The sequence below is a fragment of the Lacerta agilis genome, chromosome 8 (assembly GCF_009819535.1).
Source record: "Lacerta agilis isolate rLacAgi1 chromosome 8, rLacAgi1.pri, whole genome shotgun sequence".
Classification (NCBI taxonomy): Eukaryota; Metazoa; Chordata; class Lepidosauria; order Squamata; family Lacertidae; genus Lacerta; species Lacerta agilis.
This window is the reverse complement of record NC_046319.1, coordinates 8,715,913-8,736,592: the sequence shown is the minus strand read 5'-3', so window position 1 is coordinate 8,736,592 and position 20,680 is coordinate 8,715,913. Positions and strand designations below refer to the sequence as shown.

The window sequence follows — 20,680 nt, the reverse complement described above, 5'->3', positions numbered from 1 at the left end:
GTAGCATTTCCCTTACATGGTTTGAGGCTATGCGAGAGAGCCCGATTCCAAAATGAAGTGCCCCATCCACCCCCCTGGCTCATGGAGAGAGCAACAGCAGCAGATGTACAAGGAGAAGCCATTTTGTCAGCCAGAGTGGGTGCTGGGATTCAATCTCCAGCTTCAAAGGGGCTGGTAAAGTTGTTTTAATTCACTTCTTCCCTAGCTGAAGCATCTTTCTCTACCCTGCTGCCTGCACCCGTCAGAAGATATTGACCAAATGCAGCTGAGGGGAATCTCTCGGAAACCCAACACTGACAACCAGAAAACTTTTTCTTTTAATACAATGCGAAGGGATTTTTAAACAGGCTGCCGAGACCATACCCAACAAACCAGCGTGCATTTTGAACCAGACATTAGAAAATAATGGCCTTTATTTTGTTTCTAAATATTAACACAGATGCAGAAGCCTCTCAAATACAGAAATAATCTTTTTTTTTTTTTTTTACATTAGTAACGCCTTCACCTCCTTAAATAGCTGCTTGTGAGTGAAGCTGGAGGCATTGGGTGGGCAAGGAGGGAACAGCCAGCAGCACCTTAGAACCAAACCACACGTGCTGCCCCCCCCCCCCCGAAGGAGCAGCATGTAGTACAATCCATACCGGTCCCCTTGCTCCTCAGCAACCAGCCCTCCCTTCACTCTGCAGTCTGTGGGGCCTCTGTGGGCAGAGAAGTGGGCTGGGCATCGCTGCCATCCCTCGTGCGGAAGAGCAGCTCCCCTGAAGGAATGACCTGTTCAGGCTGCCAGGCAGCAGTGGGGGCACCGTACTGCTGGTAAAAGTCTGTGTCCGCCTGGAACATCACCAGGGCTTGGGCTGTGTGGATGCGGACGTGCTGGGCCAGGCTGTTGGCGTCCAGGAACTTCTCCCCGCAGGAGTCGCAAGCGTACAGGATTTGGGTGTTTGGATCTGGAAAGACAGGACAAAGCCAGAAGACAGCAAATTGCAGGAGAGCCGGGGTGGTCAGTCCCATCTGTTTTCTTTGAAAACGCTTCATCCGAGAGACAGTCATACAGAAAGGCCGAGCAGTAGGGCCCCGGGTGAATCGCTTCAAACGGCCCCAGCCACCCATCCTACAAATCATAGCTTCCCGGGAGGTGTAGTTTGTCACAGGTGCTGAGAAGGTAAGGGCTCTCCCACAGGGCTACAATTCCTAGAGTTCCCTGCGAAGAGGTATTAAGTATTAAACCACTCTGAGAAATGTAGCTCGGGGGGGGGGGGGCTCTGCGCTACACTTTGCACCAAAAAACTGCAGTTCCCAGGATTATTTTGGGGGGTGCCAGGACTTGTTTGAAGTGGCACGACGTCGTTTTAAATGTCTAGTGCAATTGAGCCCCTGACAACAAAGCACACTTTGAAAACTTGTGCACACCCAGTGCTCTCGCCCCGCTGGAGGGTGCGCAGACCCAACACCATGGCAGGTGGCAGAGGTGAATTTAGACCAAAGCCCTTCTATTTGCAAATGAGCAAATCCAGGAACGAAACTCCTTACTGTTACTATGCACATGTTCTTTTCCTTTACATGCACCTTTTTAAAAAAACACCACCATGAACCTGTATTTAGGTACATTTGAAAGTATTTCCCTCTTTTATATAGGGGTACATGGATGAGCAGCAAAGGGTGATGGGGCTGTATCCCCAAACAGCTGGAGGGCACACACTGCTGCATTACTGAAGCTGAGAACTGTAAGAGTTGCATCCCTTTTCAACCCCATCACCTGAAAGGCTAAAGAATGGGGAAGAGCGCATAAAACAGCTGGTCACACATTGGGGTGCTGCACCTTTGTGGCCAGATTTCTATACTGCAAGCTTCTAGAAACAGCCCAGCTTTGTGTTCTGCACAGTTACCGAAGATCTGAGCTGTGACTAAGAAAGCTGAGCCAAGAGCCTCCTTTGGAGGGGTAGTGGCCCACAAGCTCCCAGATGGATGCTCACCTGCTTCCTGTACTTGCTTCACAGCCTTCGTTATTTCAGCCTTCAAGGCTTCCGTCTCGTCAGCTGTGACGGGCGCTGCCACAGGGACCACTGCAGAGCGAGAGCCACGGGGGAGTTGAGAAGCACACAATGGAGACCCCTTGGCAACCCAAACCAGCAGAAGGGCCCTTTGCATTGTGGTGGACACCCTTCCTAGCAGTGGGGAGGCTTAAGGAGGGACTGAAATACTGGGGGGGGGGGGGAGAAGACACTAAATACCCTAGCAAAGATTGTTCCACGGACAGGGAAGAGGCCGTAGCTCAATGTGTTAGATCAGGGGTCCCCAAACTAAGGCCCGGGGGCCGGATGCGGCCCAATCGCCTTCTAAATCTGGCCCACGTACGGTCCGGGAATCAGCGTGTTTTTACATGAGTAGAATGTGTGCTTTTATTTAACATGCATCTCTGGGTTATTTGTGGGGTATAGGAATTTGTTCATATTTTTTTTTCAAAATATAGTCCAGCCCCCCACAAAGTTTGAGGGACAGTGGACCGGCCCACTGCTGAAAAAGTTTGCTGACCCCTGTGTTAGATCATCTGCTTGGCAGGCAGGTCCTATGCATTCAGTTTCCAGCTGGGAAAAGCACCCCATCTCCATTTAAAACACTGGAGATACTGCTCCTCAGCGTAGGCAATGAACAAAGGAGGAGAAAAGCCACCCTGCCCACAACTATTCTACTTTGGGTGAAAACCAGAAGGCTTCATTTGTTTGGATTTCAAAATTCAGCTTACCAGCTCTTTCGCAACCTCCTCTATTTGCCAAGGATAATATGCAGAATAAAGCAAGGGAGGAGGAAAATGCAAGTTGCTCGGGGCGCTCACGAGTGTCGCAAGCCGCCTTTTTTAAGGGGAGAGCCCCGCCCGAGTTCTCAAGCCTCCCTCAGGCCCTTGGTAAGAGAATGTCAGCTAAGGATCACCTGCTCACCTGTCAGCTGTGTGACTGCCGTGGCCGCCAGGGCTTCGGTGGCCAGCGTCACCATCTCGTCGGAAGCCACGGTCACGATGTTGAACTCGTCGCCCTCCCCGTGCTCCAGCACCTTCATCCCGGCCTTGCCCTGGTGGACCGTCTTGACGTGAGAGCGGAGGTTGTCCACACGGTTGAAGCCGCGGCCGCACTTGTCGCAGAGGAAAGGTTTCTCGCCTGCGGGGAGTCCAGGATGGTGCAGAGGCCTCAGCAACCCGCAAGCTGGCTGCCTCTCACTTTGGCCTTTCCCACAGAGAGGTCCGGCAGGGCCCCACCACTGTGTAGCACTCCCTGCTCTGCGCATGACTATCGCAGCCTCTCTGTGCCTATGTATTCTACCTCCGCGGTCTTGAGGCAGTTGCGCTCTCCAAGGATACCAAGTGGAGAGGGTGCTGCTGTTGTACTCGGGTCCTGCTTGTGGGCTGCTCTATGGGGCATCTGGCTGGCCACTGGGAAGACAGTGTTGGTGGCTTGCCAAAATAAACTTGAAACCGCCTAAAACATCTGGCTAGCGACAAGAATTCTCCCCAACAGCAGGCATCTTTATCAGGGCATGTGGTGGAGAGTGCCTGCCAGAATAAGCGAAAGTTTGTGAGCCTGTCTCTCTGGCCGAATAGCTGAAGGGTGCAGAGATCTGCATACACAGTGGTACCTCGGTTTTTGAATGTAATCCGTTCAGGAAGATCGTTCGAGTTCTGAAACATTCGAAAACCGGAAACTTGCACTCAGTGGAAGCCGCGTATCATGTTCAACTTTGGAGGCGTGTTTGAAAACTGAAGCATTTACTTCCGGGTCCATGGCGTTTGGAAACCCAAATGTTTGTCAACGGAGATGTTCGAAAACCAAGGTACCACTGTAGTTCTGTTTCTTATTTTATATGTAACTTGCAATGTAAATAATAAAAGAATTTAAGGAAAGAACTGGATAGGCAAGGTGGTTATTCCCGTCATGGGAATTTACCAAGAGAAGGCTGGACTGATAACTCTGCCAAGTTGAAGAAAGAGTTGGCGCTCATGCACTAACAGAAGGAGTCCGGAGTGGACCTGGCTGGAAGCAGCTGCCCCAGGGCTCTCCCTACAGCCGGACTCACCTGTGTGGATGATGATGTGCTTGGAGAGGTCGCCCACGTTCACGAAGGCCTTGTTGCAGACGCTGCATTTGTGGGGGCGGATGTTGTCGTGGTGGCGGATGTGGTTGGCCAATTGACTGGACTGGACGAACCTGGCGGGGGGGGGGCAGAGGCACAGAAACAGAACTGAAACATGTACAGGAATTCTAGGTATTCAAAATGTTTCCCTGGATTTATTTAACAGAATTTAGAGGCTGCTTGATTGTCCAACAAACCTCAAAGTGGTTTGCAAAGATACGAAATGATATTTTCTTTTGCTTTCAACTATAGTCCAAAAAGTTAAACGAGCTAAAATTCACCTCGACTTTCTAAGCATTCGGACAGGCTTCTCTGAGCATGTATCTATACGAAATAATTGGAGGGCCCGGTTTAATCTCCCGCCCTGCCTCCATGTTTAGCAAAGAAAACAAAAAAGCCCAACACAAATAAATACTTTGTTTTAGCACATGGTACACAGATCGCCTCCTCCCACAACGCAAAAACACAGCCCCCAGCCCAGGATGGATGAAGATGACCCCTGAACCCCGAAGCTCTCCCGGGACCAGGCCAATAGCCAAGAGAGGGGCCCACCTCTTGCCGCAGCGCTCGCAGACGTAAGGCTTCTCCCCGGTGTGCTGGCGCACGTGGGCAATGAGGGAGCTGGCTTGAGTGAAGGCCTTGCCACAGATCAGGCACTGGCAGGGCTTTTCGCCTGGAGAGAGAAGGGAGGGGAGGGTAACATATATAAAAGGATGTCATATAGAGGAGGGTGAAAGGTTGTTTTCTGCTGCTCCAGAGAAGCAGACACGGAGCAATGGATTCAAACTACAAGAAAGGAGATTCCACCTAAACATTAGGAAGAACTTCCTGACAGTGAGAGCTGTTCGGCAGTGGAATTTGCTACCAAGGAGTGTGGTGGAGTCTCCTTCTTTGGAGGTCTTTAAGCAGAGGCTTGACAGCCATCTATCAGGAATGCTTTGATGGTGTTTCCTGCTTGGCAGGGGGTTGGACTGGATGGCCCTTGTGGTCTCTTCCAACTCTATGATTCTATGAACATCACAGGGGCGCAGGGATGGCCACCTACTTGGATGGCTTGAGGACTACAAGCTTGCTTTATTGTTAAGGAAAGGGACCACGGCTCAGGGGCAAAACTCCAACTTTGCATGCAGAAGGTCCCAGGTTCAATCTTCCAAGGTTGTCCCTCCCACATCTTCCTAGTGTTTGTGGGATGTAATCCATTGGTACGGTCAAGTGCAACATTCCTTATTTCCCAAGAGTGGGCACAGGCAGGGGGGCACCCGGTCAGTGTAACTTCCTATTCCACTGGTCTGCAGCAGCCTCCCCCTGCATGTGACCTGGGAGATGGGCGACTGGGCGTGGCTCTGGCTGACTCTATAAAGGAGCAGAGTCATGCAGCCATTTTCTCAGTCGTCTTATTCTCTCCCTTGTTGTTGTTGTTTTGCTGCCATGTTGCTCTCCTGCAGCCATTGTTATCTTAATGTAATTTTGCTGTCTGCCGGCTCTCAGACAGCAGCACATGAGTTCAATCTCCCTATGAGATTAACTCATACTTTGTTTAGAGACCAACTAAGTTTGTTCTTGGTATGAGCTTTCGTGTGCATGCACACTTCTTCAGATACCAAAGCTCATACCAAGAACAAACTTAGTTGGTCTCTAAGGTGCTACTGGAAGAATTTTTTTAAAAAAAAATTAAATTTTTTATTTTGTTTTGACTATGGCAGACCAACACGGCTACCTACCTGTAACTCATACTTTGTTTGTGTAACCACTAAGTAAAGCCTGCCTTTCAGGGATCATATCGTGAACTAAAATGTAAGTAAACTTTGTGTTACTTTACTCAGAAAGACTCTTGAATCTTTATTTTTTTAAGAGGGATTAAAGGGGACACCAGGAAATAATCTTAACTAAGAGATTCAAACGAATCTGCAAACTAGCTTACAGCTATAATATTGAGGGGAATCTGCTCTGCTACATCACTTCACTAGCATGAGTGAAGGAAGGATAATACTTATTAAATATATCCTTTCCTACTACCCTTAACACTCCCACAATGTTTAGCTGGAATTTCCTTGTAACTTGAAGCAACAGATTCTAATGACAAGGAAGGAGACTGCAACTGAACACGAGGAATAACTTTCCAACAGTAAGAGCTGTTTGACAGAGGAACGGGTGGCCTGGGAAAGTGGCAGACTCTCCTTCCCTTCCGACTCCATAGAATTCAATGATCCTATGAGCCCCAGCAGGTCAGAGCTGGGAGACCCACCCTGCTGGAAGGCAACAGCTTGTAACGCCTTCTCTGACCACCCGGGGAATGAAGGGAGCGCCCCTTGGCCAAACTCACCTGTGTGGATGCGGACATGGCGCTGCAGAGCCCCCGGGTCGGCAAACTGCCGCTGGCAGTGCACGCAGATGTACGGTTTCTCCCCACTGTGGATGCGCAGGTGCCGCTTGAGGTTGCCTGCGGGCGGAGGAGGAGGAGGAGGAAATGTGGAGAAGCCTTGGGCAGGCTGTCGGAGACTGGCTAGATCAGGAGGAGTGGTAGAAACCGGCTAAGAGCCCCCCCCCCCCCCGGGAAAGCGCAGAGGGAGAGGATTTGGATCCGGGCTCCTGGTGGTGGACACATCCCAGAGGAGGGGAAGAGCTGGGAGGTACTAGAGGCAGCGAGCTTGGAGGCTGAGGAAAAGGGGGAAAGGAGCAGTGCCCCAACACGGAGTAAAGACGGGAGTCAGACTTGCCAGCTTCACCCTACTGACAGTGTTTGTGCTGACAGCCTGCCAGCTCCTCTTTGCTACACATAACAGAGAGCCAGCCAGAGGCCCAAAACACAGGGAATGGAGTGAATTGGGAGGTGCAAGACAGCCCAAGCAACTGCTTGCTATAGTGGAGTGTATCTCAGGAGTCTCTGTATGTTTTCTGTTCCGATTCCTTAACAAAACAACTAACTGCAAGTGAGCTTGGGTTGCCTCGTTTCTCTCTGATCTGCAAACAAACTGCTCTGTGTCAGCTCCCTCGACACAGGCCCCAGATGGGCTGCGGGCAAAGGAGGCCGGGGGCCACCCAGCCCGTCCGGGTGACCGCCCAAGGGCCGCATACCTGATGTAGTGAACTGCTTTCCGCACTCCCGGCACTTGAGGGGTCCATCGGCAATGTGGATCTTCAAGTGGGCTTTGAGGTTCCCCACCTGGCAGCAAAGGCGAGAGACCGGCTTTGAGAGGGGGTGGCGGGGTGTTCCCAAACATCCGTAGGCGTTCCACCCACCCCACCCCCAGCCGGAGCAGGGGAGCTGCCCTCCACCCCTCCAGCCTTACCTGGTTGAACTTCTTCTCACAATGGGGGCACTTGTGCTCCTTGTGGGTGTCGTGGGTTTCCAAGTGGCGCATCTTGGAGGTGGGGTCGGAGAACGAGCGGCCGCAGTAGTCACACCGGTAGGGCTTCTCCCCGCTGTGGACCAGCTGGTGGCGCTTCAGGTTGCCGGAGGTGGTGAAGAGCTTGCCGCAGTCCTCGCAACGGTACTTGGCCTCCCCGGTGTGGCGCTTCTTGTGTAGGTTCAGCAGGCTGATGAGGCGGTAGCTCTTGCCACACTCCTCACAGCTGTATGGCTTCAGGGGGCTGGTGGGGGGAGGGGGAGAGGGAAGGGTCACCGATGCTACCCGCCCACCTGACTCCGCAACTAACAGAAGCGTAGTTAGACGCCGCCGCGGGAGAATTCAGGGTGGGCGAGAGGGAACGAAGGACAGCTTTGCAGAAAGAAAAGATGCCGTTAACCGGCGGAACCCCTTGCTGCAGGGTGGCGCAACAGTAAGGCGGTTTTACAGAACAGCTTGGTGCATAGGAGGACAGGCTGGTACATCAAAGGCTGTGGTTGTTTTTGTTTTAATTATGTATTCTGTGTTTTCATCTTGCGATTTCATATTGTGAACCGCCCTGAGACCTGTGGGTATAGGGCGGTTTACAAATTTAATAAATAATAATCATGGATTTTATGGGCAGGAGGTGGCCCTGGGTGCAAACGTCAGCTTTGATTAACTACAGCTGAGAGGATCTGCTCGCGATGCCGACCGAGAGGTCGGAGGCTCATGCAGCCTCCCCACATCCCTGTGCCGTCGTCGGCATTTGCGCCATTTACACAGACAGAAGCTGGGCAGGGAAGGCTAAGCTGTTGGCACGGGCATCGCACGGCCGCCACAACTGCCAATGGGAATCCTTCCGCCCCTTCCTTCATGAGCCTGCCCGTTCCACCGTAATGCCTTCCCCTTCTGGATCATCCTCTCTGGCTACTGGCCACCTACCTGTGTGTCTTTTCGTGAGCCTTGCAGGCTGCCGGGTCGGAGAAGGCCTTGCTACACTCGCGGCAGGTGAAGGGCTTCTCCCCGGTGTGGATGCGGATGTGCCGCTTGAAGTTGCCAGTGTGAGTGAACTCCTTCCCGCAGTCCTGGGGGGGGGGGGACAGAGAGAAGGAGGAGGCGGCATAAGTGGCTGGTCCCGAGGGAGCCCCCTCACAAGTGGGCGCATGCCGAATTTTCCAACTTTCAAAATTCCCAAAATGAGCGGTGGTTTAAAAAGTTGTTACACGGCTCAGGAATTCAAAACCTATTGCGGTTTAATTCATATAAGTATTATTATTATTATTATTATTATTATTATTATTATTATTATTATTATTTATTACAGTCGATGACCAGCATGCATACACACACACAAAAAGACACATACAGAATCAATAATAAATGCAATTTAAAATTGATCTGAGATATAATCTAAAAGGAGTTGGCCGTCTTAAAACTAAAACATATTAAACTTAATAATTATTGCTTTAAGAGAATTAATTAATTAAAATTAATTAAAAGAATCAGCAATTCAGATTATTACAATACTTAAATTGAAAAGAAGGACCAGGAGCCACCTATTTGTGCGGCCCGAAGCTTAATAGCGACAGCACAAAACTTTTTTAATTAATATAATTTAGTTTGGTAAACCACTATGTAAAAAAATATGAGGAATTTTCAATCATTTCAAACTTCCATTACTGTTTTTCATGGGGGGAAATGCGCGTGAAATTGCATAAAAATCATTAAAAGAGGACTGCACAATCAGATTGTCTCGCCAGATCTGCCTGAGCGTAACAGACAAAAAGCAGACGTGACAAGAAGACAAGAGAAGGTGGTTTGCTGAATATAAGCAGAAGTAAGCAGGGTGCGCCAATGCCATCAAATTAAATATTTTTTTTCCCTGCTGATGAAAATGAAGAGCAAAGATGCTCAGGATGGAAATGATGGAAGTCATGAACTGACATTAGGAAAACTAAGTGCGACTTCCACTTCTCATCCAGTGCTCTACCAGCTGCACTGGCTCCCGGTGGAGTACAGGGTCAGGTTTAAGGTGCTGGTTTTGACCTTTAAAGCCCTATGCGGCTTAGGACCCTCATACCTAAGGGACCGCCTCTCCTGGTATGTCCCGGGTAGGACCTTAAGGTCCTCAAATAATAATTTGTTGGAGGTCCCAAGCCACAAGGATGCTAGGTTGGCTTCAAATAGGGCCAGGGCCTTCTCAGTATTGGCCCCGACTTGGTGGAACAGTCTGGCACAAGAGACCAGGGCCCTGCGGGATTTGGCATCTTTCCGCAGGGCCTGCAAGGCGGAGCTGTTCCACCTAGCCTTTCGGTTGGTTTCAGTTTAACCCTGATGTTTCGTTCTTTTGGGGTGATTGGTGGGCTACTTAAAAATGAAGTTTAGATTTAATTTTAAATTGTATTTTAATCTGTATTTTAATGAACTGTTTTATGTTTTTTTGTTGTGATTTTATTGGTGTTAGCCGCCCTGAGCCCAGTTTGCGGGGAAGGGCGGGGTATAAATAAATTATTATTATTATTATTATTATTATTATTATTCTCATAAAAAGATGGAGTACAACACATTAGGGATGCATAATGATCTGCAGGGCATCAGATATGGTGCTGGGCCTGCCTGCGTGCCACACCACTGCCGCCGCCTTCTGTGCGCAGTGAACTAGGTAGAATATATCTCTACCACTTCACTCTGGAGAAAGGCTCAAAGAAAGAAAAGCCAGCTGAGGTTATTGCTTGTAATCTTCTAGAAGGGCACTGATAACCACCTGCAGGCCGTTAGAGGCCATTCTACAAACGTTCACACCAGCCGGGAGGGTGGTGCCATGCATCGGGTAGAGGTCAAGCTCAGCCGTAAGCTGATCTGGTTGGCTTGTGCCCTCCACACCGACGAGTTTCCCCCTGCGACACCTGGTCACGGCATCCGATGGGAAGACCTTGTCCAACGGCAAATGGACAGGTAACGCTGGCAAGATGCGAGATGCTGCTGCTGAACTTCGTCCACCAAACTCTCAACTGGAGAGCCTCTTACTTCACTTCAATGTCATAAAGGATCTGTGTCCTACTGTTGGTATCTGTCTGTCTCGAGAGGCAACTGAGGAGTGTTGCTACTGATCAAGCTCACCCAGGCCATAAGGACAGGATCTGTCCCTTCTTAAAATTGGCCCAGTGAGCTATTCAAGGTGGTTGGTAACAGCACCCAGGTTTTGTTGCAAAACACCCCCAACAACTTAAGGCTGATAGCGAAATACATGGTTTGCCTGTCCTATCACTGTTGGTTCAACATCAAAGTAAAACATTCTGGGGTGGAAGGTCCATGCCACATCATGTTTCAGCTGCAGAAAGTTAGGCTGCAAAAGGCAGCTGCAGCAGATGTTGTTTGGCCAACCATCCAGTGCTCAGCATGGTATGCATTCAGTGAAATGATAATCTCTCACCTCGCACTTGTGGGTGACCGACCCGTAGGTCTTGGACTCGGTCCTGTCGCTGTAGGTCCCCGAGCGCAGAAGCCGGGCCTCCCCTGCGTTCTCTGCCCCGGAGTCCGTGCCCCCCGACTCTTCCTCATCCTGGGAGTTGCCGTTGGCCAGCTGGGCCTCGTGGGCCTGGGAAGGTACATCGGCCTCTGGTTGCACGGTCCCCTCGCCCTTGCCTTCCAGCTCTGCCTCCATCTCAGAGGACAGCTTCAGTGCAGAGGGCTCAGCTAGAGAGTCACAGAGAGAAAGAAGCAGTCGAGTGGGCCACCTGCGCTAGACGCCATATTGTGAGAGCCACCAGTGTCTAGGCGTCTGCACTGCCTTCCCCTGTACCCTCCTGGATTACATTCACAAAATCGGCAAGTTGGGTGGGGTTTCTGGAAGGCATCTAGCCTGACCCTCTGCTAAGGATCGGGATCTTGCAACGTACAGCCCCCTCCCCAACAGAAGGACGCTTCTGAGCCTGAGGTGGGTGGTGCCCTCCTGGCCAAAGCAGCCCCCCCTAAAGCTTTGCCAAAATCTGCCTCCCTGCCTTGTCCATCTGCATGCTCTGCCCTCTGGAGGAACAGAGAGAGCAAGGGTCTGCTCTGCCTTCCCCCCGGCAGCCTTTCAGATACCCGGAGGCCATCTTCCTGAAATCTTCAGCTGGGATTCCTGCATTGCAGGGGGTTGGGCTAGATGATCCTCAGGGATCCCTTCCAAATCTGCAATTCTCTGGTTCTATGAACCCGGATCCTGCAAGCCTCATCTGTTTCCCTTCTGAGGGCGGCTGGTGATACGAGAATGTTCTCCCCGAAAGGAAGCGCTTGCTTGGTGCCCTCGTGACCTACAGGCGTCATGGGCAAAGGGAAAACCAAGATCCCTTGGGTGCCACGCAGATATCACCCCCCAGGAGCACCCAGGAAAGGCTTTCCGCCCTGCTGCTGTTGCCACTCACCAGCCTCTGCAGCCCTCGAAAGGGCAGGTTTTGGGGCAGCGCTGCTTTCCCCAGGGCAGGAGCCTTCTGCCTGCGAGGTGTCGGGCACTCGGGAGGAGACGTCATCTTCTACAGCTGAAAAAAGAGAGGAGTTGGTCACATACCCCTCAGCATTAGTGACCAACAGCCACGGGGATAAGGGGCAACAAATCAGAGAAAGGGAACAGGAAGCAGGGCAGGATTTGATGAGGGAGGGAAGCGAACAGACATCCTGGGCTAACAGACGAAGCCTGCTGCAAATGTTAAAATCAAGTCCCACCCAAGGTGCTAGATCTCATGAATGCTGAGTAATGCAGTCTTCCTAAATATTTTGTTTGAATTTCCTCCTCTTGGCCTTCAGATCCCACACCAGCCTTCCCCAACCTGCTGCCCTCCAGATGTTTTGGACTACAACACCCAACACATCTGGAGGGAATCGGGTTGTGAGGGAAGGCTGTTGTACACACGGATCACTGGGCTGCGATTCCTGCATTGCAGGGGGTTGGACTAGATGGCCCTTGGGGGACCTTTTTACTCTCTGTAAGATACTTTGGAAGCATCTCAAAATAAGCTCTACTTGGAATTTTGGCCCGTTTCATTGCATCATCAGGCAAGGAACCCAAGGTTTCAAAACAGATTTTTAGGTTGTGTTCTGAGATGTTTCAGTGTGCCCTGAGCTTTGGGAGAGGACTGGAATAGAGGAGGTGTTTTTTTTTTTTATAAATTGCTGCCGTGATCCCAAGCCGGCTCTCTCCCCACCCTTCTCCCAAAGGAAGCCCCCTGGCACCAAATCAGACCACTGCTCAGCCAAGCTCAGTACAGTGGTACCTCTGGTTATGTACTTAATTCGTTCCGGAGGTCCGTTCTTAACCTGAAATCGTTCTTAACCTGAAGCACCACTTTAACTAATGGGGCCTCCTGCTGCTGCCCGATTTCTGTTCTCATCCTGAAGCAAAGTTCTTAACCCAAGGTACTATTTCTGGGTTAGTGGAGTCTGTAACCTGAAGCGTCTGTAACCTGAAGCCAGTGTGGTGTAGTGGTTAAGAGCGGTAGACTCGTAATCTGGGGAACCGGGTTCGCGTCTCTGCTCCTCCACATGCAGCTGCTGGGTGACCTTGGGCTAGTCACACTTCTCTGAAGTCTCTCAGCCCCACTCACCTCACAGAGTGTTTGTTGTGGGGGAGGAAGGGAAAGGAGAATGTGAGCCGCTTTGAGACTCCTTCGGGTAGTGAAAAGCGGGATATCAAATCCAAACTCTTCTTCTTCTTCTTCTTCTTCTTCTTCTTCTTCTTCATCTGTAACCCGAGGTACCACTGTATTGCCCGCACCAATGGGCAGAAGCCCACAAGGCAGGGAACATTCTCAGCCAAACCTGGTGGTTCAGGGGATCGAACCAGGACCTCCTGCATGCAAAGCAGGTGTTCTACAGTTCAGTTACTGAAAACGAAGGAAACGCTAGTCCTCATGGTTCCAGATTAAAGGGCTGATTTAAACAAAGGCTCAGGAAGCGACATTGGTCCATTTGGCTTGGCATCACCTGCACTGACTGGTGGCAGGCTTTCTGCAGATGGCAGGGTTTGAACCCAGGTCCTTCCAAGGACCAAACAGGAGTGTTTCAACTGAGCAAAAGTTTTCATTTGCTTATTTACTGTTTGCGCCCTTCACCAAACAGTTCCAGGGCAGATTGTGAAAATACGACAATGCAGACAAATATGATTTATACATTTAAGTCTGGCTCTATCCAAGACCCTTGTTCCCGGTGCCTACCTGGGCCCTCACCAGCTGCGCATTCAGCCTCCTCTTCCTCCTGTTCCTTTGTGGGATCCATGGCCGCCTCCTTCTGGATGCTGCTGGGTGGGGGCTGTGGGGTCTCCTCCAGATCCTGGGGGGTCTCTGTCGCCTCTTTACCCCCACCAGCTGTTTTCTCCTGCCCTAGGAAAGAGAGGGGCCAAAACCAACTAGGACAGGCTCCTCTCAGCTGTGGCCCCAGGAGAGCAGCTCTGCTACCAGATGCTGAGCCCCCACCCACTTACCCCATCTGCACAATGGGCACAAGGGCTGCCATGATGACAAGAACTTGAGGAGGCGCTGGGGGAGAGAAGGGTGAGGAACGCCCTGCTGGTTCAGGCCAAGGTTGGGGGTCTCCCTACAGATGCCCTCTTGGTGGACCGCAAGCTTAACATGAGCCAATTGTGTGATGCAGCGTTAAAAAAAAAAGCTGATGCTATTCTAGGCTACATAAACAAGAAGTCTAGTGTCCAGATCAAGGGAAGTAATAGCACCACTCTATTCTGCCTTGCCAAGATGATCAAGGGTCTGGAAACCAAGCTTTATGAGGATCAGTTGAGAGAACTCTCCTTCCTTGGCAGGTTGTTGTTGTTGTTGTTTTGGTATAATTTTTATTAAGTTTTTTCTATTTTACATTTTAGAATATTCATTTAAACAACCTTAAACCAATGACTTCCCTTCTTCTCTTTCCATGGTTCAACTTACATACCATAAATCCCTGTGTATTTTACGTAAGCTAAACCATTCCATTGTTACATCCGTCAAAAATCATCTACACGCTTGAATTTATCTAATGCTGCCAGCGTTTTTAAATGTACGCAATTTTCACCCATAGATTCAATAAACATTTTCCAATCATCTTTAAACGTATGTTCTTCTTGTTCTCTTATTCTGTAAGTTAAATCTGCAAGCTGCGTATATTCCATCTGTTTAAGCTGCCATTCTTCTTTGGGTGGGACCTCGCTCGGTTTCCATTTTTGGGCTAACAAAACACGGGGCACAGTAGTGGCACACATAAATAGTCTTTTTTTTTGACACCTGGGAATTCCCACCTGAATTATCCCAAACAAGAAGGATTCTGATTTTATTTTTTTGAAAGGTACTTAAACATTTTTTCCAATTCATTATAAATTATTTCCCAATACTCCTTTTACCCTGTTACAAGTCCAGAGCAGTTTTTAAGTAGAGGCTGTGTGGCCATCTGTAATGGATGCTTTAAATGAGATTCCTGCATTGCAGGGGGTTGGACCAGATGACACATGGCTTCCCTTCCACTTCCAATAATCATAATAACAACAATAAAAATAAATATTCGACTGGGACCTCCTTTTGGGGCTCACGGACCAGTCTCCAGAGATCTAACCAGGGATTGCCCAGAAATCTAGAGAAGTGCCCCCGTTACCTCCCTGCTCACGAAATTACAACCACAGCCCCATACCAGCTGTCGGGGGGTCCCCCGGGCTCTCCACTGCAGTTTCTGCTGGTGCTGACAGGGTCCTCAGGGAGTTGCAAGCGATGATGATCTCCTGCATCTGAAGGAAGCCAGCCACAGCCAAGACGTCCTCCACGTTCTCCAGGCTCAGGTTCAGCTTGGATGTGTACATGAACTCCAGCACCTGCTCGAGACCTGGAATAGGCACGGACAGGCAGTCAGCCCAGGACAATGGCTCGGCTCTGCCTTCCACAGTTGGGGGCAGCAATGCTTCTGAATGCCAGTTTGTGGGAACCGCAAGATCGGAGAGTTGCTCATGTGCTCAGTTCCTGCTTGCAGGCTTCCCATAGGCATCTGGCTGGCCCCTGTGAGAACAGGAGGCTGGACTAGATGGGCCACTGGCTCTGCTTATGTTCTTATGACAGACCATCATGGACTTCCCACCTGCAAGTAAGGCAGAGTGGACCCTGGTGCCAAGTGCTGGGTAGCCCGACAGGCAAACTGAGCACATGGTTTAAGGCGTCTGCAAAGCAGGGGCACCAACAATTTGAAAGAATTTGATTTTAAAAAATAGAAAGCACTGAAAGAGCCAGAACTTTGCTAAATCTCCTTCCTCTCCACACTCTTCTTCTAAAAACTGGATCTCATAGTTTTACAAAGCTAAAAATGAAAACAGTAAAGACCAGAAACACCCATATTCCCCACCCTCCCTAGCCATTTTTCTCTTCCCTTTCTATGACTTAAAAGTAAAGGGACCCCTGACGGTTAGGTCCAGTCGCGGACAATTCTGGGGTTGCGGCGCTCATCTCACTTTATTGGCCGAGGGAGCCGGCGTACAGCTTCTGGGTCATGTGGCCAGCATGACTAAGCTGCTTCTGGAGAACCAGAGCAGCGCACGGAAACACCGTTTACCTTCCCGCCGGAGGGGTGCCTATTTATCTACTTGCACTTTGACATGCTTTTGAACTGCTAGGTGGGCAGGAGCAGGGACCGAGCAATGGGAGCTCACCCCGTCGCAGGGATTCGAACCGCCGAATGTCTGATCGGCAAGTCCTGGGCTCTGTGACTTATCCCCACCTAAACTGGGTGGGGTGGGGGGGATGTCTTGTTCGGGTAGATTAATGTGAAGAAATCAGACCCAGTCCTGTGTCGCACATGACATACACACACGCGTGGAAGTTTTGTGTCATTTTACAAAATAAAATTATACTTGGTGATTTAGTATCTGATTTTATTTATTTTAAATCTGTATTTATTTATTAGGTAATTTATATACCGCCAAAGAAATCTCTAGGCTCCTTCTAGGGACCAACGAGGCTCCCACTGTTACTTCCTTGGGGGCACCAGGGACATCGAGAGACAGGGTACTGGGTGGCCCAGAGGCACCGCCAAGGCCCAGTCATACTTCCCCCCAAGGTGGTTTTTGCTCAAGTCTGCCTCTGCCTCGTATCTCTGGCCCAGATGTTGGGAGGGTACAACTTGCCCGGGGGCTTGCTGCTGTTTGCCTTGCATGGGGAGTGCGACGTGGGTCCCTTGCTGGACTCACCTTGCTTGACTTACCTGTACTTAGACTGGACCCTGGGAGAGACCAGGGTTCAAATCTCTGCTCATTCATAAAGCTGTCACTGGGCGACCTTGAGGGCCAGTCACTGCCTCTCAGCTTAACCTACCTTGCAGATTTGTTACAGGTAGGTAGCTGTGTTGGCCTGCCATAGTCAAAACAAAATAAAAAATAAAATAATCCTTCTAGTAGCACCTTAGAGACCAACTAAGTTTGTTGTTGGTATGAGCTTTCGTGTGCATGCACACGAAAGCTCATACCAACAACAAACTTAGTTGGACTCTAAGGTGCTACTAGAAGGAATTTTTTTATTTTTTATTTTGTTTTGCAGATTTGTTGTGAGGATTAATTGAGGGGGAGGGAACCATGCATACCACCTTGAGCACCTGAGAGATAAAGGCTGGATATAATGCAATCAATCAGCTCTGCAGGCCCCTTCCTGTGGGAAACCTGCACAACCTAGGCTGGCTGCTTCAGGGCCTTGTGGTCATTTGGGCCCCTTGCAACTGTTATCCTGGCCAGCTAGTCATTTCCCTCAACCTTGCATTTCGCAGACCATTCAGGCACGGGATAATTTCCTGCAACCCCATCCGCCGCTAGGCCCACCTGCTGCGTTGCTGATGTCCAAGTGCACCACGTCCTTCTGGTCCACGAAGAGCATCCTGAAGTATTCGCTGCAGGCCGCCAGCACTGCCTTGTGGGCCTTGAAGTCGATGCCATCCACCACAAAGGTGCAATCGCACAGCAGGCCCAGTTGCCGCTGCTGGTTCAGCTGCTCCAGCACCTGCTTGCTGTGCTGAGGGAAATCCATGGCTGTGGGGAGAGAGGCAGGAGGCCCTTGAGCACAGGCGCACCTCCTCTGACTATGCAGGCCTCCCTCTGCCCCACAAATCATGCCCTGCCCAGCCAAAGGAAAGCAGCATGCAGTTCCAATGTTTCACCATCTGTCATGGATGCATGAGTTGCGATATCTGCATTGCAGCGGGTTGGACTAGATGACCCTCAGGGGTTCTCTTCCAGCTTTACAATTCTGTTGACAACCATTTCTGCACACAACAGAAGGGGATGGGGCTTAGCTGTGTTGGAGAGCACCTGCTTGGCATGCAGAAGGCCCCAGGTTCAATCCGCAGTGGGGCCTCAAGGTAAGGCTGAGAGATACTCCTGCCTGAAACACTGTAAAACTGCTACCAGTCAGTGTAGACAGTACTGAGCTAGATGGGCCAACAATGGGATTCAGTATAAGGCATCTCCCTCCTTTCCAGGAACAACCCAGCATAAGTGAGGCCAGATCCCCCTGTAGCAAACCAACACACTAATCCTGAGGCACATATGAAGAAGTCTGACAGCTGTCACTGCAAACAGGCTGATCTTTCCAGTTATATCCTCTTTTTCTAGGATGTGTATTTGCAAAGGGGCTCTGCTGCCCTTAGTGTTGCTGTTCTCAAGATGAGGCAAATCAGCATGTTCCCATTTTATAGATACTCAGACAAGCTAAGATGACTTATTTCTTGGGTCTGGGGCCCAGGTGGGACTTGAACCCATCTCCCCTCCTCCAACACCTTCAATCTCCTCCCTCATGGGGTCCACACTTTTCCCCCAAACCAATTGAGAGCACCCATCACCTGCCCACCCCCCACCAGAACGCAGAAAGTGGACACGCAGCAAAGGCTCTCCTGGGTTTCAGGCAAGGGTCTCTCTCCTGGTCCTACCTGGAGATGCTGCCAGCAGGGACTGAACCTGGGGTGTTCTGTAAGCACTGAGCAACAGCTCCTTCCCCTCACCTGAATATGCTTTTGTTACAGGAATTCCCCCGAACCACCTAGTTCCACAAGCACCACACACACACACACACAGACAGACACTTGAGTGAAAATATTTCTTTCTCTATAGCGTTTCTGTTATAAACTCATAAAAAATTAACCGTATATCAGATCTAAAGCGTTCCACTGTTGTCCTGCACTATCGAAGAGGGGAGGCCTGGTGCGCTCACAGGGCAGCCACAATCTCCCAGGCAATGTGCCCACTCAAAACTGCCAGACGATGGGTCATTTCCACCACCTGAAAATGGATTGAGCCCAGGCTAGAAGAAATGACAGTCATTACTGTTTTGTTTTGTAGATATGTGTGCCTGGAAGGGGTTCAAGGAGGGATGACACAGGTGTCAAGACACTCAGGTTACCTCCCTTGACCCTCCCAATCTGTGATGTAGTAATGATGTAGTCTGGGGGTGTTACTTGGGGGATTAGTAACTAATAAAAGTCGGGGTCTCTTCCTGTTCGGGGCTTCCATTTTGTTCCACCTGGTGGCAGGTGGGGGCCCTGTCGCGACAGGCTTCAAATAAAGACCAAGCCTACTTACTGGCTGCTGTTTTGCTCTGGCATTCCTGGCTGGTGTCCTTGTTTTTTGTCCAAGGGAGCCCTCATATTTCTCCTTTAACACTTTCAGCCCCCCAACTAAACTCTGTCACAGGCTTCCTGCCCCTCACCAAAAAAAAAGGGGCACAGAAAGAATCCTAACTGGACCTTCGCGTCTCTTCCCCACCCTGAACAAGTAAGTCCCACCACCCCATATTTCTTTTTTTTAAATTCCAAATTGTATTTCCAAACACAATACAAATGTTACTGACCTGAATTTCCTCACCCGCAGCAGCACCTGACACTCGGGGTGTGTGTGTGTGTTGGGGGGGAGGGCAATTGGCCTCCACAGGCGGCCAGCGCCCCCGATTGTCCCCTTCCTCTGCTTGCTTTCCTGGACCCCCTTAACCTCGCCCCCCCACCGCACACACCATTGCCCCCCTGCTTGTTTCTTCTCCCCTCCAGCCCCCCCCAACCCTCCCAGCTTGCCGCCTCTGTCAATGCCCCATATTAGCTCCCTGCTCCCCCTTTACAGGCAGCCCCCGGCCCCCTAAATTCCCCCCACCTGCTGGCTAGCAGCCCCCTCCCCCTGACAGGCAGCCCCCACCCCCGGCTGCCTTCCTGCCCCTCCCCTTCCCGGCCCCTCCCCTTCCACGAACCCTCCCCCTGCCCCCCCCCACCACCACCCCGCACCTGCTATCCGGCGCGCGTCACATAATCCCGGGCGGCGGCGGCGGCGCTCAGAGTGACACGGAACAGACAAAGGGCGCCGCCATCTTGGGCCCGGGCGGAAACGGCGTCTCCGTAGCCACCGCCCTCTTTCTCGACGCGCATTTTTTTTCCCCTCTTTCGCTTTGCGTGCACTGCGCGTCCCGTCTCGCCGGCGGAAAAGGGGCGAGGGCAAAGGAACTGCTGGCACGTGACGCAGGCGGCCCCGCAGCGTCTTTTGGCCGCCATGACACCAGAGGCAGGGACAAGCACTAGAGGCAGCGCAGTTTCTCCGGGGGATAGGGAAGCGCAGAGATTGAGGGGGGACCCGTTGCCTGCTTCCCCGCCCATTCATTTCTTCTTCTTTTGCTCTTTCCCTCTCACATTTTCCTCTTCCTATTGTTATTAATTATTAACCATCATGATCGACTGTTATTTGTACACCACTTTTTTGAAACAATCCCATCCCCCCCAACGGCTGCAATAATCACAGTGAAACAACTAACATCATTTTTTTTAATTCTATTTTTTTTATTTAAAAATCGCCTTTCTTTCTTCTTCTTTCCATTTCTTTGTTCCACTTTCTCGTCCCCCACACTTTCTTTTCCTTTCTCCACCTTTTGCTCCACTCTTCACTTTCCACCAGCAAACAAGAAGTTTCAAGAGAAAGAGAGGACTAAAATAAAGGGAATGCTGATGAGTTTGGCCAAACTGCGAGAGGCAGTGAAGGATAGGCATGCCTGGCGTGCTCTGGTCCATGGGGTCACGAAGAGTCGGACACGACTGAACGACTGAACAACAACAAAGTAAACTTTCCAGCTAGGCAGGTAGGTAACGATCAGTATAATGGACAAACAACTGGCATAATGCTGGACAACAGCAAAATGATCACAAGGGCTGGGGTATTGTTTAGGGGGGTTGTTGTTGTTGTGATCCTGACGCTGGTTTTGCCCTAACTTTTA

At 50.6% G+C, this 20,680-nt stretch overlaps 1 protein-coding gene across 1 annotated transcript; it reads right to left on the bottom strand.

The window, feature by feature from the left end:
* Window positions 1-395: 395 nt before the first annotated feature.
* On the bottom strand, window positions 396-19,815 carry ZBTB17 (zinc finger and BTB domain containing 17). Its single transcript, XM_033159332.1, has 15 exons — window positions 19,704-19,815; window positions 17,263-17,469; window positions 15,102-15,290; window positions 13,643-13,807; window positions 11,858-11,971; window positions 10,885-11,147; window positions 8,394-8,536; window positions 7,413-7,713; window positions 7,198-7,285; window positions 6,446-6,562; window positions 4,675-4,795; window positions 4,066-4,196; window positions 2,937-3,152; window positions 1,974-2,063; window positions 396-947 (listed from the first exon to the last, which is right to left on the bottom strand). The coding sequence occupies exons 2-15, from the start codon at window positions 17,465-17,467 to the stop codon at window positions 676-678; spliced, it is 2,415 nt and encodes an 804-aa protein (XP_033015223.1). The 5' UTR covers window positions 17,468-17,469; window positions 19,704-19,815; the 3' UTR covers window positions 396-675.
* Window positions 19,816-20,680: the final 865 nt, after the last annotated feature.

Coding starts and splice junctions, on each gene's coding strand:
- ZBTB17 (XM_033159332.1), bottom strand. CDS start 17,467: ATGGATTTCCCTCAGCACAGCAAGCAGGTGCTGGAGCAGCTGAACCAG. Junction 6,563..7,197: donor AAAGCAGTTCACTACATCAG/GTATGCGGCCCT, acceptor CTCCGCCCGCAG/GCAACCTCAAGCGGCACCTG. Junction 948..1,973: donor GAAGCAAGTACAGGAAGCAG/GTGAGCATCCAT, acceptor CTGTCTTTCCAG/ATCCAAACACCCAAATCCTG.